General features: G+C 35.9%; 2 protein-coding genes across 4 annotated transcripts in view; one reads left to right on the forward strand and one right to left on the reverse strand.

The window, feature by feature from the left end:
• The window catches only part of LOC106980266 (zinc finger protein 585A), a 404,538-nt gene that overhangs the window by 92,483 nt on the left and 292,996 nt on the right, over nucleotides 1-19,059 (forward strand). The window lies entirely within an intron of this gene.
• ZNF527 (zinc finger protein 527) overlaps nucleotides 1-19,059 on the reverse strand; it is a 31,405-nt gene that overhangs the window by 4,176 nt on the left and 8,170 nt on the right. Inside the window, exons 1-3 of one of the 3 annotated variants that reach the window (XM_015071927.3) lie at nucleotides 18,232-18,274; nucleotides 17,056-17,151; nucleotides 1,122-1,234 (exon numbers count right to left, since the gene is read on the reverse strand). In XM_015071927.3, coding sequence (XP_014927413.1) covers nucleotides 1,122-1,143 — 22 coding nt within the window. In that variant the 5' untranslated portion in view covers nucleotides 1,144-1,234; nucleotides 17,056-17,151; nucleotides 18,232-18,274. Of the gene's footprint in view, nucleotides 1-1,121; nucleotides 1,235-17,055; nucleotides 17,152-18,231; nucleotides 18,359-19,059 lie in introns of those variants that run through there. The other 2 variants (XM_027044746.2, XM_015071925.3) reach the window with 2 other exon arrangements.

The raw sequence follows: 19,059 nt of genomic DNA on the forward strand, positions 1-19,059 counted from the left end.
CTTTCTTATTTCTTTCTTTTTTTTTTTTTTTTTTTTTTTGGCAGAAACTCATTCTGTTCCCTCACCAACTCTCCTAGAACCTCCTTTGCTATATTCATCACCTAGGGTCACTACATTTCCTCTTACCAAGAATAAACCTTTTCTCTATTCCAGAAGCTTTATACAATACCTACTGTAATGCTGAGTAAAAGAAGACTGATGGGAGAAGACTACAAACATTTTCCAACATCAGATGCCTAGAGCTCCAACCAGATGCCTAGAGCTCCAAGCTTTTTTGTGGAAAAAAAAAAAAAAAAGATATTCTGTACTTAGGCAAATGAATACTATAGGGGAAGGAACTCCATATAGGGCATTCCAGGGGAAAGTATAGAGTATAGCCTAGGGAAAGTATACAGCAAGAAGTAAGTACAAAGGAAGACATATTCATTATGCTTGGAGTAGAGAAATACTTAGAAATCAGTGGTATTAAGATATTATGGTGACATTCAGCAAAAGAGAGAAGACAACTCACTCATATCAGTGATTGAGGGGAAAAGGGAAGTTATGGATTCAGGTAAATTGGGAGAGAGCCAAATGGGCATCCATGTGTCACAATGGAAACAACATAGGGTTTGGGGTCATAGGCGAGTTTAATCCTACTTCTGCATCTAGCTAGCTAGTTATTCTACCCTTAAATTGATTAACCCACCTCTTAAAAGCCTCAGTTTCACAGCAGGCAAAATGAGGTGACCTTACTAGTATGGTATAAGAATAAAGGATAATAAATTTAGAAAATATCTAGGAGTATCTGGTTCATTATAGGTATTCAGTGACACTTATCATACAATGAAACAAATTAATATGTATTCATTCAGTTATTCTTATACGTACACCATTATGTCTGAAAAGGGATTATGAAATAGACTGATGGTCAAGTGGCAAGACACAGAATGGGAGAAGTAAACCCTTTGGGGTTAAAATATATCCAGGCAATTAGAGATGTGTGATTTCCAACTAATTATAATCTATAAATGAATGAAATTAAAAATCAAAGAATGATCAACTTTGGAATCCAATCAGAACTGCACAAGAAGTATTAAGCATAGTTATTTATTGTTGGAAGAGGAAAAGTTCTTTCTTACTATACTGTAGAGTCTCCCACATGCTGAACTGATGAGCAGTAGACAAACTGGTAGATATCCTGATGAAGTAAGTAATCTCCTGGCATGAAACCCAGAAGATTCTAGTAGGAAATCTGGGGAAAAAAGGACAGGACCTAAGGAGAAGTCTGAAGAAGGAGAAAGTTTACTGCTAAAGCCCAGAATTCATGTTCCAATGAATAGCCTGACCAATGACCCATAGACTTAGAGATTGGATCTTCACCTTTAAAAAGCCATATAGAGGGGAACCTAGGTGGCTCAGTCAGTTGAGCATCTGACTCTTGATTTCAGCTCAGGTCATGATCCCAGGGTAATAAGATTGAGCTCCGCATCAGGCTCCACACTGAGCATGGAGCCTACCTGGGATTCTCTCTCTCTGTCCCTCTCTCCTACTTGTGCTGTCTCTCTCCAAAAATAAAACCAAAAAGCAAAAACAAAACCTGTATGGAGCTATGCTGTCCAATATGGTAGCCACTAACCACATATGGCAATTCAACACATATTTAAATTCATTAAAATAAAAAAATTTTAATTCAGTTTTTCAGTAATGCCTCATCATATTTCAAGTGCTCAACAGCCAAATATGGCTAGTGGCTACAATACTGGAAAGCACAAACACAGATCATAACCATCCTTACAGAATGTTCTACTAGACAGCACTGGATAGAGATCCAAAGTAACATGACAAAGATCTTATGTTTGAATGAGGAAAAGACAGAAAAATAGGGACAGGAGTAGGTTAAAGGGAGAGAGAAACAGAACAGAACTTTGGACAGAGAAAAAGGATAGCAGAACTATCTTATACATCTCAGTATGCTGACAAGTAGAAAAATAAAGATACCTGGATTTAGCAAAATTAGAGGGGTAGAAGCCAGACTGCAAGTGGTAAGACAATGCAAGAGAATTTGAAGTAAAGGAAATGAGATTACAATTGGTACAGAAGTGACTGGAAGAGAGAAGGGAATATGGTATATAGAAACACCAAAAAGGTCCCATAAAATGGTATGAAATTATTTCAAAGATTTTTTCAAAGAAGATTTAAGTAAATAAAAATGTACGATATAACTGTACCAAAAGAAAAAAAATGGATACACATGCTTGTTTACCCCAACTTAATTTGTATCAGGTCAGTTTCAATCAGAATTTTATTTTTATAAAATCAAGGATTTTATTTCTGAACTTATGAAATTATTTTAAAGGATTCATGGCAAAAAATGAGCAATAATATAAAAAAAAATTCTGAAGAAAAAAAGTTTCCAGACCAATAATATGACCTAAGCATTGCATTTTATACCTTCATTTCATTAAAATCCCTAGGAAAGGACTCAACCAGGGTGACTTGTAAAATTCTCTAATATTATAGGGAAATGTCAAGAGAAACACCTGAAGCATGCAAGCTTATGGGATGTAGAGAACAGAGCAAAGAGCTCTGTAGTTCATCCCCTTCCCCACTTCTCTCTCACAACCATAAGTTTGTTCTCCATATTTATAGGTCTGATTCTGCTTTTTGTTTTAGTTTCTTTAGATTCCACTTCTGAGTAAAATCATATGGTATTTGTCTTTCTCAGTCTTATTTCACTTAGCATAATGCCCCGTAGAGGTCCATCAGTGTTGTCACAAATGGCAAGATTGTGTCTTTTTATGGTTTCGTAATATTCCATTGTGCATATATACACCATATCTTACTTCTCCATTTGTCTATTGATGGACACTTAGGTTACTTCTATATCTTGACTATTACAAATGATGCTGCAATAAATATATGGGTGCATGTATCTTTTTGAATTAGTGTTTTCATTTTCTTCAGGTAAATACTCACTGGTGGAATTATTGTGACATATGGTATTTCTACTTTTAATTTGGGGGGGAACTTCTATACTGTTTTCCACAGTGGCTGTACCAGTTTACATTCCCACTGGCAGTACACTAGGGTTGCTTTTTCTCCACATCCTCATCAATACAATGTTTTAAGTTAAAAAAAGTTTTTTTTAAGCAAGTTGAAAATAGATGCATATAAAAATTGTGTGTGTATCTATGCAAGAGACATTGTAGAAAAATACAGATCCAACCATGAATAGGAGTGGTCTTTGGATGATATCTTGAGAGAGTATACTTTCTACTTTATACATTTGTTAATTGCTTGAATATTTTCTAATAAATATTATTTCTATTTAAAAGAAAAAAGGAGGGGCGCCTGGGTGGCTCAATCAGTTAAGCATCCAATTTCAGCTCAGGTCATGATCTTACGGTCCTTGGGTTTGAGCCCTGCATCAGGCTCTGTGCTGACAGCTCTAAGCCTGGAACCTACTTCAGATTCTGTGTCTCCTTCTCCCTCTGCCACTCCCCCACTCACATTCTGTCTCTGTCTCTCTCTCTCAAAAATAAACATTAAAAAATTTTTTTTAATAAAAGAAAAAAGGAAGAGGGTGCCTGGTTGGCTCAGTCAGTAGAGCATGTGACTCTTGATCTTGGGATTGTAAGTTCAAACCCCACACGGGGTGTAGAGATTACTTAAAAAAAAAAAAAAGGGAAAATGTTAGCTGGTCCTTAGCTGCACCTCTCATACATATTCAGATAGATATGGAATCCTTCCATGTGTTTTTTCCATAAGATTCCCTTCAAATAAGTGTGTTCAGGATGATGGAGTTTACTCAAATAAAAAAATATATATTTAAAAAAACTTAAAATACTGTTGGGGTGGATGGGTGGCTCAGTTGGTTGCGTGTCCAACTTCAGCTAAGGTCATGATCTCACGGTTTGTGAGTTTGAGCCCTGCATTGGGCTCTGTGCTGACAGCTCCAAGCCTGGAGCCTGCTAAGGATTCTGTGTCTTCCCCTGTCTCTGCCCCTTCCCTGCTCATGCTCTGTCTCTCTGTCTCAAAAATAAACATCTTCTTATTGTTACTTTATTTTTTAAATTTACATCCAGATTAGTTAGCATATAGTGCAACAATGATTTCAGGAGTAGATTCCTTAATGCCCCTTACCTATTTAACCCATCCCCCTTCCCATAATCCCTCCAGCAACCCTCTGTTTGTTCTCCATATTTAGGAATCTCTTATGTTTTGTCCCCATCCCTGTTTTTATATTATTTTTGCTTCCCTTCCCTTATGTTCATCTGTTCTATGTCTTAAAGTCCTCATATGAGTGAAGTCATATGATATTTGTCTTTCTCTAATTTTGCTGAGCATAATACCCTCTAGTTCCATCCATGTAGTTGCAATAAATAAACATTTTTCAAAAAAAATTTTAACGAGTGTTGAAAGAGATTTAAAAAAAATGTTTTTGAGTATAGCTGACACATAATGTTACATAGTTTCAGGTACATAACCACATCTAGTTAAAACTCACTACATTCTGGCCAAGGACCAAACACTGCCCACTGCAGGCAAGGAGAGCCTCTGCAGATGACTGGCCTGAAAGAGCAGCCAAAAAACATAACAGAGGGCACATAATACACACCAGAGACATTCCTTGAAGCGCCATGCCCTGGACACTATATGAGCTCTTCTTCATAAAGCCATTACTCTCAGGAGCAGGAAACATAACAGGCTTTTCTAACATACAGAAGAAGTCAGAGACAGAATGTCAAGGTGTAGGAATTCATCCCAAAAGAAAGAACAAGGTCAGAGCCAGAGATCTAATGGAAACAGACATAAGTAATATGCCTGATGGAAAATTTAAAGAAACAATCATAAGAATACTTACTGGGCTTGAGAAAAAAAATGGAAGACTTCAGGGAGGCCCTTACCACAGAGATAAAAGAGTTAAAAAACAATCAGTGGGAAATGAAAAATACAATAACTGAGATTCAAACAGAATGGATGTAATGACCACAAGGATGGAAAAAGCAGAGGAACAAATAAGTGATATTAAAGATACAATAATGGAAAATAATGAAGCTGAACAAAAGAGAGAAAGAATTATGGATCAAAGAATAGACTTCAAAAACTCAGTGACTCCATCAAAAGTAGTAACATTCATATTACAGGAGCCACAGAAGAATAACAAATGTTGTTAAAATGTCTATTATTACCCAAAGCAATCTACACATTTAATGCAATCCATATCAAAACACCAACAGCATTTTTCACAGAGCTAGAAAAAACAATCCTAAAATGTGTATGGAACCACAAAAGACCCCGAACAGCCAAAGTAATCTTGAAAAAGAAAAGCAAAGCTAGAGGCATCACAATTCCAGACTTCAAGTTATATTATAAAGCTGTGATCATCAAGACAGTATGGTTACTGGCACAAAAACAGATACATAGATCAATGAAACAGAATAGAAAACCCAGAAATGAACTCACAAGTATATGGTCAATTCATCTTCAACAAAGCAGGAAAGAATATTAATGGAAAAAGACAGTCTCTTCAACAAATGGTGTTGGGGAAACTGGACAGCAACATGCAAAAGAATGAAACTGGACTAGTTTCTCTACCATACACAAAAATAAATTCAATATTGGTTAAATGTGAAACCTGAAACCATCAAAATCCTAGAGGAGAATATAGGCAGTAACCTCTTAGACATCGACCACAGCCACTTCTTACTAGATATGTCTCCTGAGGCAAGGAAAACAAAAGCAAAACTAAACTATTGGGCTTAATCAAAATAAAAAACTTCTGCACAGAGAAGGAAACAATCAACAAAACTAACTAAAAGGCAACCTACAAAATGGGAGAAGATATTTGCAAATGATGTATCTAATAAAGGGTTAGTATCCAAAATATATAAAGAACTTATCAAACTCAACACCCAGAAATCAAATAATCCAGTGAAGAGATGGGCAGAAGACATAAATAGACATTTTCCCAAAGAAGACATACAGATGGCCACTAACACATGAAAAGATGCTTATCATCACTCATCATCAAGGAAATACAAATCAAAACTGCAATATCACCTCACACTAGTCAGAATGGCTAAAATGAACAACTCAGGAAACAAGTATTAACAAAGATGGGGAGAAAGGGGAATGCTCTTACACTATTGGTGGTAATATAAACTGTTGCAGCCACTATGGAAAACAGTATGAAGGTTTCTCAAAAAGTTAAAAATAGAACTACCCTACAAATCAGCAACTGCACTACTAGGAATTTACCCAAAGGATACAAAAATACTGATGTGAAGGGATACATGCACCCTGATGTTTACAGCAGAGGTACCAACAATAGCCAAATTATGAAAACATCCCAAATGTCCATTGACTGATGAATGGATAAAGATGTGGTACATATATACAATGGATTATTACTCAGCCATAAAAAATGAATGAAATGTTGCCATTTGCAATGCTGTGGATGGAGCTGTAAAGTATTATGCTAAGCAAAATAAGTCAGTCAGAGAAAGACACAGACCATATGATTTCACTCATGTGTAATTTAAGAAACAAAAACGAATATAGCAGGGGCAAAAAAGAGAGAAGCAAACTAAGAAACAGACTCTTAACTACAGAGAACAAACTGATGGTTACTGGAGGGAGATGGGCAGAGGGATGGATTAAATAGGTGATAGGTATTAAGGAGGGTACTTGTAATGAGCACTGGGTTTGTATGTATGTGATAATCACTAAATTCTACACTTGACACTAATATTACACTGTTTGTTAACTAACTGGAATTTAAATAAAAATTTGGAGAAAAATAATTTTTAAATACAATGTTACATTAGTTTCACGTATACAACACAGTGATCCAAATTCTGTATACCTTATGCTATGCTCCCCACAAGTGTACTTACTATCTGTCGCCATACAATGCTATTATAATATCACTGACTGGATTCCCTATGCTGTGTGTTTTATTCCCTCCCATGACTTACTCATTCCATAACTGGAAGCCTGTATCTCCCACTCCCCTTCACCCATTTTGCCCATCCTTCCACTTCATTCCCTCTGGCAAATGTCAGTTTGTTCTCCATTCTACTTAAGTTCTCTGATTCTACTTTGAGTTTGTTTCATTTGTTTTGTTTTTTTTAGATTCCAGATATGAGTGAAAACATATGGACCTAAAGGGAATTATGCTAAGTGAAATAACTCAGACTGAGAAAGACTAAGAAAGTTGTTTTTTAATGAAAACTAAGTTGAAAGTTTTTAGAAAAATAGGCTAAAAACTTGCTTTTGTATTCCATGTGGAAAAGAATTGTGAAAGCCTATTAAAAACGTTAAAATCTCTACAAAGATTGTTTACTCACATTGGTTTGAAATGTTATGCTTTGCTTAAAAAAAATGAGCAATAGATATTGTAGATAGTGCATCATGAGTGTGGCTTATATAAGGAGGACAGTGCTAAACTCCAACAGATCATATTCAAATAAAGGCTTTATAACTGTATCAGAAAATTAATGAATATTTATATATGTTATACAGTTAAAATAAAATGTCTCACATGTGTATTTTTCATGATTCCTCATAACCAACTTTTTAAAAAAGTAATCACTTACAAATCAAATAAACAGCAGTCTGTTTTGCACAATTTTATATTTCTATAGATTTATAAAAGAAAGAAAAATTAAATAACACTATATAGATACATATTTTAACTATTAATATCCATTGTCAAACTGCTCTCCAAAATAATTCTTATCAATTTGCATTACTACCAGAACATAAAGTACATGTCATCAAACTCATCTATCCTAACATCATTCTAAAATCTTTGCCCCTGTAAGGAAAGAGTACCTCATTATTTTATAATTTCCAAATTTCTGATTATAAAAAAGAGGATTTTTATATATTGATATAAAATACATGTACTATGTATTTTGTGGTTTCATCTTTGGTGAATTCTTTATTCATATCCTTTACACATATTTTAATTGCACTAGCATTTTCTTTTAAGTGGATTAAAGAAGTCATTTATACATTTATGGCATTAAGGCTTTATAGTATTTTTTTCCCTCAAATTGCCACTTTTTTCAAATCATCATTTTTTATTGTCACATGTCATCTTCATTTATAGTGCTTTTGATAAAATTTTTGAAAACATGTTATGAAGTCAAATCTCCCAGTTTTCCATTATAGAGTCTTGCCTTGATGTCATTTTAAGAAAGACTTTCCAAAATCCAGTATTATAAAAATACCATCCTTAACTTTAAAAAAAATCTCTCCATGCTGCTGATTTGAAAAGCTACCTTTATCAAATACCAAGTTCTCATGTGTACATGGGTATATTTCTGTACTTTCTCTGTTGTTCCACTGATCTATTTCACTGCCTTTATATCAGACTATTCTCCCCCATAGATAACAGGCAAAACTTTAAATATTAAAAATTGAATCAAGCACTATATTGAATGAATAATACACAGAAGCAAGTATGCAATCCAGAAATATAAAAATAGTTCAGCAAGAGGAAATCTTTACTATAAATTCTTTTTTTGTTTGTTTTTTAAATTCTTTTTTTAATGTTTATTTATTTATTTTGAGAGAGAGACAGAGAGACAGAGAGAGAGCATGAGTGCGGGAGACAGAGAATCTTAAGCAGGATCCATGCTCAGCATGGAGCCCAACGCAGGGCTTGATCTCATGCTCATGAGATCATGACCTCAGCCAAAATCAAGAGTTGGACGCTTAACCAAATGAGCCACCCAAGTGCCCCTATTATAAATTCTTATAGAATTTTTCTTCTATAACTTTTATAGAAGAAAAAATAGTAAAAGAGAAAAAAATAATTGCCTTGAAAGATGCTGAAAATATACAAAATTCAAAAGCCTCTCATGCTTAAAATATATACATCCGTACATACAATACATAGTGCTAGGGATAGAAAAAAATAGGCACATTTAGTTTGAAACCCCTAAAAATGTCCCATCATATCAGAAAGAAAAAAATTATAGCAATTGTTCAACACAAATATGGAAACTGTGGTTGATAAAGTAGAATTAAAATAAGAAAAGGGAAAAGGGAACATATACACTGGAAAGGTATTATTACATCCAGCAAATAGTTTGCCTTTTCCTCTTAAGTCCATAGAAACATCTCCCAGACTCCCTTGCAACCGAGTGACTGAATTCTGGCTAATCAGAAGTGATAGATGCCACAAATGGTACTTCCAGACCAGTCCATTAAAAACGTCCTGAGAGATCCTTCATCCATTTGTGTGTGTGTGCGTGTGTTTCTATCTCCCCCTTTCTTTCTCAGTGGCTGGCTTCAGAGGATTCAGCAGAGGACTTCCAGGCAATGGTGAGTCCTAAGAGATGACACAGCCAACAGATGAAATAGAGCTGTATAGCTGAATGACAGCATGCAGCAGAGGCCCAGGATAACCTCACACTGGACTGTGACATGTGCAAGAAACAATCCCTATTGTTTTTATTCACTGAGGCTTTGTTAAAATAATTAGATTTATGTTGAATAATACACTCAGAGAATTGTTGAAAATCTACTACAAAAAAGAGTATATTGAACTGGCTAGATAGATGATACAATAATGCAAATTAATACTTTTTCTATATACCAACAATAACCAAACATCTAAAGGTATATAATGCTACATAGTAAGGAAAATAGTATAGCATTGGCTTAGGAATAAGTAAATAGATCAATGTAACAAAAAAACAGAGGACAGAAACAAGATTCATGCAAACATAAGGACTTAGCATATTTCAGAGGTGACATTATAATTAATAGAGAAGAAATGGACAAATAAACAGTACTGGGAAAACTCCATGTGGAAAAAAAGGCCTAATATATCATATTTTAAAATTAAAGCTCAGAGGGATTATAGGAGAAGACTGTAAAAGTATGGAAAGAGCCCAAATGTCCAATGATGGATGAATGGATAAAGAAGATGTGGTATATATATACAATGGAGTATTACTCGGCAATCAAAAAGAATGAAATCTTTCAACTATGTGGGACTAGAGGGTATTATGCTAAGTGAAATTGGTCAGAGAAAGACAAAAATCATATGACTTCACTCATAGGAGGACTTTAAGAGACAAAACAGATGAAAATAAGGGAAAGGAAACAGAAATAATATAAAAACAGGGAGGGGGACAAAACAGAAGAGACTCATAAATATGGAGAACAAACTGAGGGTTGCTGGAGGGGTTGTGGGAGGGGGGATGGGCTAAATGGGTAAGGGGCACTAAGGAATCTACTCCTGAAATCATTGTTGCACTATATGCTAACTGATTTGGATGTAAATTTTAAAAAATAAAAAAGAAAATTTAAAAAAATAATAAAAAAATAAAAAAAAACAAAACACAAAAAAAACCTCTGGGTAAGTCAGGGCACCTGGGTGACTCAGTAGGTTAAGGGTCCAATCCTCTGTCTCCCTTTCTCTCTGCCTCTCCCCATTTTGTGCTGTCTCTCTCTCTCAAAAATAAATAAACATTAAAAAAAAAAAAAACTGGGTGAGAGAAGGCACCACAATGGTAAAAGGCAAGGGAGAGTCTGGAAAAGACGACAAAAACACGTATCATAGAAAAATGATTAATACTCAGAATATGTTTTAAAAAAGTTCTAGGGGTACCTGGGTGGCTCAGTCAGTTGACTGAGGTCATTTTGACTCAGGTCATGATCCCAGGATTGCAGGATCGAGCCCCAGGTCAGGCTCCACATTCAGCATGGAGCCTGCTTAAGATTCTCTCTCTCTCCCTTTCCCCACCCCACTCCACTCACATGCACTTTCTCTCTCTCTAAAATAAAAAAAAAATTTTTTTAACAAAAAGAAATTCTAAAAGTCAGTAAGAAAAAGTCAAATAACCTTACCTCAAAGAATGGGTTAAAAATATGAGAAGGTAATTCACAGAACAGAAATTCTGAATGGACAGTGCATTTCCAGGAAAATGCTCAGTCTTACTAAGCAAATTAAAACAACTTCAAGAGCATTTCTCTTTCATCATACTGGTAAAAATTTATCAAGGGCAATATCACAAACTTAAGTTGGAGAATATCAAGGGAATAAGGAAACTAGAACTCTCAGATATTGTTAGTAGAGGTATAAATAATACCATCATGTTCAAGAGCAGTTTGAGTATCAAGTAAAACAAAGTGTGCACTCTTATGCTCCAGCAATTTTACTACTATGTACAAACCCTTGACAAACTCTTACGTGCATGTGCATAGAAACATACCCTGCTACTATGTGAGTTAGCAAAAAATAGAAACAACCTAAATGGCCATCTATAGGGAAAGAGTTACATAAAATGTGGCAAATTCAAAACATGCAATAGTATACAAGTTTAAAAAATGGAAATATATTACACATAGATTTACCAAGGATAAATCTCAGAAAAATGTTGAGTAATACAAGCAAGTTGTTGAAGAAAATGTAAAGAATACTACCTATGAAAATAAAAACACTTTTGGAGTGCCTGGGTGGCTCAGTCAGTTAAGCAACTGACTCTTGGTTTCGGCGCATGTCATGATCTCACAGTTGTGGGATTGAGCCCCACGTCAGTGCAGAGCCTGCTTGGGATTCCCTCTCACCCTCTCTTTCTGCCTCTCCCTGGCTTGTGTGTGCATGCACACATTTTTTCTCTCTCAAAATAAATAAACATTAAAGAAAAGAAAATAACTTTTTTCAACAAATGCATAGATATTTACAAAATATGTTTACAAAATGAATTAGAAGGACATATGATGAACTCATGACTGTTGTCGCTTCTCAGAGCAAGAAGCAGATGAGGAAAAATGAACTGAGAATGAGAAACAAAGAGAACTTGTACTTAAGACAGTTTATCTCTTCATCAAAAAATGAAAATATGTCAAAACATTAACAATGATCAATTCCGGGTGGTAGCCATTTAGTGTATTAGTCACTGTACTTTCCTGTATTCTTCACTTTGTCTATAAAAAGAAATAAAAATATGTCCTGAAATAAAAACTCGATTCTACATCCTGAAAGACAACACACATTTCAGGAAAAAGTGGTCCAAAATGGTCAGACTGAGACGTATCTAATTAAATAACTTTAAAATTAAAGAACCATCGGGGTGCCTGGGTGGCTCAGTCGGTTGGGCGTCTGACTTCGGTTCAGGTCATGATCTTATGGTTTGTGAGTTCAAAACCCGTGTCGGGCTCTGTGCTGACAGCTCAGAGCCTGGAGCCTGCTTTGGATTCTGTGTCTCTCTCTCTCTGCCCCTCCCCCGCTCATGCTCTGTCTCTATCTTTCAATAATGAATAAACGACAAAAAAAAATTTTTTTTAATTAAAGAACCATCTAGGAGACCAGAACAAAATATAAAGCCAATTATATACTTAAAGGGAAAATATCAAGTTGGCATCAGACTTCTTCATAAACAATATTCAACATTAATACTATGCTATAATAAATTTAAGGAAAGACTGGCCAATTATGAACAAGATAGAACTTGGGGGAGGGGACACTATTTTCATGAGCTCTTTTTGAGGAAACTGCTAGAGGACAATCTAGAGAAATTTCCAGAGAAATTTTAGCAAAAGGATCTAGTGAAAAACACTGAATATATTTAGCCATAAAAGACAAAATTAAAGGCTGGAATAAATGTGACAGAACAGCATGTAAATATAATATGCTGTGACAATATAAAAAACATACAACTAACAAAATTTGGGAAGAGAAGGTGTGACATAAACCTACTTATTGACTCATCTGTAATAGATTAAAAAATCAAGGGCTAGTTTATTTAAAGCCAACTTATTAAGTAATAGAATAAATACTGTATATAAAAACAGAGCACAATAACACTAGAACAAAAGGGGATGCCTGAGTGGCTCAGTCAGTTAAACATCCAACTCTTGATTTTGGCTCAGGTCATGATCTCAGGGTCAAGAGATGAAGCCCCATTGAGACAGGCTCTGCACTGGGCATGGGGCCTGCTTAGGATTCTCTACCTCTGCCCTTCTGCTGTCTCTCTTTCCCGGCCAAAAAAAAAAAAAAAAAAAAAATTCAAAGACAACACTAGAACAACAACAACAAAAAAAAATCTTCCTCATTATTATAAAAGCTATAGTATTAGATGACCAAAATAAAGGCTAGGAAAAAAGACAAGTGAAAGTCTTTTTTAAAAACTGTAAATACCAGAAACATCACATAAAACAATATACAGAGTTAAGCCCAAACATATCAAAAATGTACCTGGATTTTCACCTATTAAATTGAAATGATACTTAGATTGGTTCACAAAGCAAGACTCAATTCTATACTGTATGTAAATGCCACATGTAAAATAAAGTGGTTTTTTTTTTTAATGTTTATTTATTTTCCAGAGAGAAAGAGAAACAGAGTGTGAGCAGGGGAGGGGCAGAGAGAGAAAGACACAGAATTCAAAGCAGGTTCCAGGCTCTGTCAGCACAGAGCCCGACACAGGGCTCGAACTCACAAACTACAAGATCATGACCTGAACTGAAGTCAGATGCTTAACTGACTGAACCACCCAGGAGCCCCTAAAATAAAGTGATTTTTAAAAATTAAAAATAAAAGTCTGAGTAAAGGTCCTAAAAAAAGCATAAAAAGGCAAGAAATAGATTCTTCCCTAGGGCATTCACAAAAAAGGCAGGCTGCTGACATCTTTTTTTTTTTTTTTTTTGGCTGACATCTTGATTTTAGTCCTGTAAGACCCATTTTCTACTTCTAACCTCTAGAGCTATAAGATAATAAATTCCTGTTGTTTTCAGCCACTAAATTTGTGGTACTTTGTTACAGCAGCAATACAAAATTAATACAGAAGTAGTCTGGCACAACCTTTCTGGAGGGGAATGTGGCAACTCCTAACAAAACTACATATGCACCTACTCAGGAATCCCATTTCCAATAATCTCTCCTGAAAACATAGCCTTGACATTATGAAAATACGTATGAACATGGTTATTTACTGAAGCACTGGTTATAACTGTAAAATAGTGCAAACATCTAAAAGTCCACACATCAGAAGTAGTTAAATAAATTACCATAACACCCACATAATGAAGTATTTTGCAGCTGTTAAAAAAATGAGGAAGATCTCCATGAATAATATGGAGTGATTGCCTGTGTATATAGTTAAGTGAGAAAAGTAAAATGCAAAGTGTATCTACAGTATGCTACCCTTCATGTAACGTACAAAGACTTACAAGAAACTACACATATGTTGGCTCATTTGTACAAATGAAACATAAAAAAGGACAAACCTGAAAATACAGAGATTGGTATCTACAAGAAGCAGATAAGAAAGAGATAGGAAGAAGTTAAGGAGATAAAAATAGGATAGTGGGGATGAGGAGAGAGTAACACATTTCTGAGGACGTATTTTTGTATAGCTCTGATTCTTAAAAGCATAATAATGTTTCAGATACCAAAAAAATAAGTAATTAAAATCAACCAGGATGTGGTAAGAACCCAAACAGAATACAAACAGTAACAAATGAACCTAAAAGAACTAACCTAACTTTTTTAAAAATGTTTATTTATTTCTGAGACAGAGAGAGACAGAGCATGAGTGGGGGAGGGGCAGAGAGAGAGGGAGACACAGAATCCGAAGCAGGCTCCAGGCTCTGAGCTGTCAGCACAGAGCCCAACACAGGGCTCGAACGCACAAACCATGAGACCATGACCTCAGCTGAAGTTGGTCGCTCAACAGACTGAGTCACCCAGGCACCCCTAACCTAAGTCTTTGAAAAATAGTATTTTGGCTGAATACTATAAGACTAAAGACAAAAGGAACCATATATGAATAATGTAATCTAGTTAGTAAATTTGTTTCCAACAGAGGAGTATCTTGGAAATTCTGAAATTTTGTGTATGCTAAAATTGAGTAAATAAGTAAATACATTGTTTCTTATTGTTAGAACAACAAATTACAGATAAGGAAAAAGGCTACAATAAGCCCTATGGAGTAAAACTAGAATCAAGATATCAAAATAAACTGGTAATTTTAATATATAAAAAAAACTGAGACAGAAATAAATATAGAAGTGTCTGTGTACCTGTGTGTGCTGGTATATATACATATATTTTCCAGCTCAATCTGCTGTGAGGGTCTAGGAGCAAAGACATCCCAGTAGCAATGAGCACTCATAGCACCTACACCTTGGTTTCTAAACATCATTTCCCAATAAAAGGAACCAGAGCTCCTAGGAGCAGGACCTGATTCAAGGCTGGGGCAAGGAAAACAAGATGAACCGGGAACACCCAGAGCTGGGGAGGAAGGAAGTGCTCGAAAATGGATAGAAGCATGTTAAAAGGTCAAAGAAACCAACCGGAATGAAATCCCAATGGTCAAAGCTAGGGCAATTTGAGCAACAAAATAATGATTTATTGGATTTATCTCCCTCAGAAAAAATAAAAATCCATGATTCCATAAAGAAATAATTGAATAAATAAACAAATGGGAGAAAACAAAGTTTTTCTCTCTAAGACAATCCTAATTAATATATGTAAAGGAGGGAAATGGAAAAATCAACATTAGGTCAATATCACAGTAATAACTATTGCAGACAAGATCCAATGGGGCAATGGATGCTAAAATTAGTGGGCAAAAGTTTCAAAGAAACTGAATAGCCTCAAAGTATCTCCCCTAAGATACTTATTAATTACAAATAGAAAAATAGTAACTTTACATTGGAGAAACCAGACAGACACTACCTTACCAAGTGATCAAAGACATATCAATATTATGAATCCAGTATGTTGCACTGAGTGGAACTTAACATTATTTCTGTTGCACTTTTTCCAAAAATGCGTTACCTCAATCTAATCACGAGAAAACATCAGATAAACCCAAACTGAGCACAAGCAGATGTAATGAGCAATTTGTCCAGACTGAAGTATATCTGAAGAGTCTGGGAGAGATTTCTCCAAGATGATAAAATCAATAGATTACCTAATGTGTCTGACTGTCTTAAGAGATTTAGATAGTTGATGGAGAGTTGGGAATTGAGTGAGGAATAGGTATACAGAAAATCAAGAGGAAAAAAACAAACAAACAAATAGACAACCCCACCCCCACCCCAGAAATTATTAACTCCAGGAAAAATAAAAAGTTGTATGGAGGGGCACCTGGGTGGCTCAGTTGGTTAAGCGTCTGACTTGGGCTCAGGTCATGATCTCACAGTTCTGAGATCAAGCCCTACATCAGGCTCTGTGCTGACAGCTCATAGCCTGGAGCCTGTTTCAGATTCTCTGTCTCCCTCTCTCTCTGCCCCTTCCCCACTCATGCTGTGTCTCTCTCTCTCAAAAATAAATAAACATTAAAAAAAAAGTTGTGTAGGAAAAGTAATCTTGGTATATACACAGAATGACTATGACTAGCACTTAATAGCCACAATAATATAAACCCTGAACAGTGATTCAATCAAAATTATGATACTGAGGAGATGGGAAGTGTGTGTGTGTGTATGTGTGTGTGTGTGTGTGTGTGTGTGTGTGTGCACGTGTGTATGTGTGTGAGCACATACATGTATTTGATTTAGGATAAGAAAGTATTAAATTCTTATTTTCAAAAACAAAATTCTTATTTTCTTAGAAGATATTGGTTGAGGACTAAACCTGAAAAAGTAATTAAGAAATAGCAACATATACGTATTTGTTAAAGAAATGAAGAAAACATCAAAAAAGTTGCAAAAGTAAAGAAAGTTGGTCCATTTAAGGAGAGGGAAACTAGGGAGGTGGACAAAAGACTGCCTTTTTAAAGGGAATATGCCTTGTAAACCTACTTGACTCGTTAAGAAATGTGCATGTATAACTTTTATAATAACTTGGATAAAAATAAAAACTCTAAAATGAAATCTGGAAATGTACACATTTCCAATCCTAAAAGGAAAAGAGCTGGCAAGGACTGAGATTTGGGTTATTTCTAGACAAATCATAGAGCATATACTTTGATAGAAATAGAGAGAAACCCACCCCCCACCAAGCCCAGGGTAGCCTCCTCAAGTGCAGGGAAGCATTCTCATGACCAGTTGGGCTGGCACCTTACAACAACACTCCTTGTCCAGTTCCCTGTCACTCACCAGCATATTGACCATCTGACATCTCTTTCTCCACCATCCAAGGTTCCTTCCCTTGCTCCAATAAGGAGATCATGTTGGGCTTAGAAATGGAGAGTCCTGTTTACAGGAGAAGAAAAATGAGAGCAAGAAAGAGACAAACAGAGACAATCAACTTGCTTTAGCCTTTCTAGGACTCAAACGCAATCTTTTGGTCATTAAGCAAGAAAGGCAATTAGAGGAAGGGCCAGAGAAGGGAATGATGTTGGTATGAAGGATGAAGATGAAACTCTTTCCGTAGCAGTGGTTCTCAAAGTGCTAGAGGAGAAGCACCACCACCTAGGAACTTATTAGAAATGCAAATTCTCAGGGCGCCTGAGTGGCTCAGTCAGTTAAGAGTCCTACTTTCGATTTCAGCTCGGGTCATGATCTTATGGTTTGTGAGTTCAAGCCCCAAGCTGGGCTTCACCCTGACAGACAGGAGCCTGCTTAGGAGTCTCTCTCTCTGCCCCTTTCCTGCTTGCTCAGCACACATGTGTTCTCTCTCTCTCTCAAAATAAATAAACATTAAAAAAAAAGCAAATTCTCAGGCCTCAACCCAGACCTACTGAATCAGAAACCACAGTGGTTCTCAAACTTTAATGGGCATCAGAATCATTAGGAGGGCTCATTAAAACCCAAATTACTTGGGGCGCCTGGGTGGCTCAGCTGGCTAAGCGTCCGACTTCAGCTCTGGTCACGATCTCACAGTTCGTGGGTTCGAGCCCCGCGTCGGGCTCTGTGCCGACAGCTCAGAGCCTGGAGCCTGTTTCAGATTCTGTGGCTCCCTCTCTCTCTGACCCTCCCCCATTCATGCTCTATCTCTCTCTGTCTCAAAAATAAATAAACGTTAAAAAAAGAATTAAAAAAAAAACCCCAAATTACTAGGCCTATTCCCAGAGTTTCTGATTTTGTAGGTCTATAGTGGGATTCTATAATTTTCAGTTTAACAAATTCCTACGCCATACTGATGCTATTCCAAACCATCCTTCTCCAACAATGGGAACTATTCATTTCTAACTCTTTGAAACTACTTCAAATTATTTCCTGGGAACAGGAAGAAGAAATTCAGCTAAGCACTTAAGATGACCTAAATATTCCTAATGGAGGAAGCAAAAACACCCGAGGGAAGATTCTGAATTATGGGGGAGACATCCTTACCAAGCCATACCAAGTTCCTGTAGTTCTCCAACATGACATCTCTGTATAAATCCTTCTGAGATGGGTCCAGCCATTCCCATTCCTCTTGGGAAAAATCTAGAGCCACATCTCGGAAGGTCACCAAACCCTGAAATTATAAAAAAAGAAAAAAGAAAAAAAAATCTCATTTGCCAAGTGCTCCCATATGGTCCTGGCAGAAAAGATGACTTCTGCCAGAGTTCTCTAAGTGGTCCAAGGAAACTGATTATTGGGGAGCAAGTACATGTCCAGGTTTGTCGAATATTTTGAGAGAAAAGTATTTCACATTTTTGTAAATAAAAAAAAAGACCTATACACAGGAAAAAAATAGCTTATGGCATGAAACATGAGTTTATAACATGAAAGTATGTGAACAAGGCTGTTTCATGTTACATACACTATGTATCAGGAAATTCTTATAGGGATGATTCCTTTATATTTCCCAAACTGGGATATCACATGGGTCAGAGAAGTGAAGAAAGGCCTTAAATTGGGCTTTAACTAAAGGGTATGGTCTGAAACTTAGACTCTGTATGTAAGGAAAAACTTCCAAAAATGTGTCCTGAAGACATAATAAAGTATATATGAAGATATTTAGATAGAATTTTCATTGGAAGGTTACATCTGGAAAAAAACTTACATATCAAAAAATAAGAGTTTAGCCTACACCACTGAACTATAACCTGTATGAGGGAAGGATATCTGTTCTACAATCTCTTGATTATCCAGTGTCTATTATAAAACCGGTCACATTGTAAACAGTAAATATTTGCCACTCAGTGAATAAATGGTAGTTTCCTATAGTATATC

This window comes from Acinonyx jubatus, chromosome E2, assembly GCF_027475565.1.
Source record: "Acinonyx jubatus isolate Ajub_Pintada_27869175 chromosome E2, VMU_Ajub_asm_v1.0, whole genome shotgun sequence".
Taxonomy (NCBI): domain Eukaryota; kingdom Metazoa; phylum Chordata; class Mammalia; order Carnivora; family Felidae; genus Acinonyx; species Acinonyx jubatus.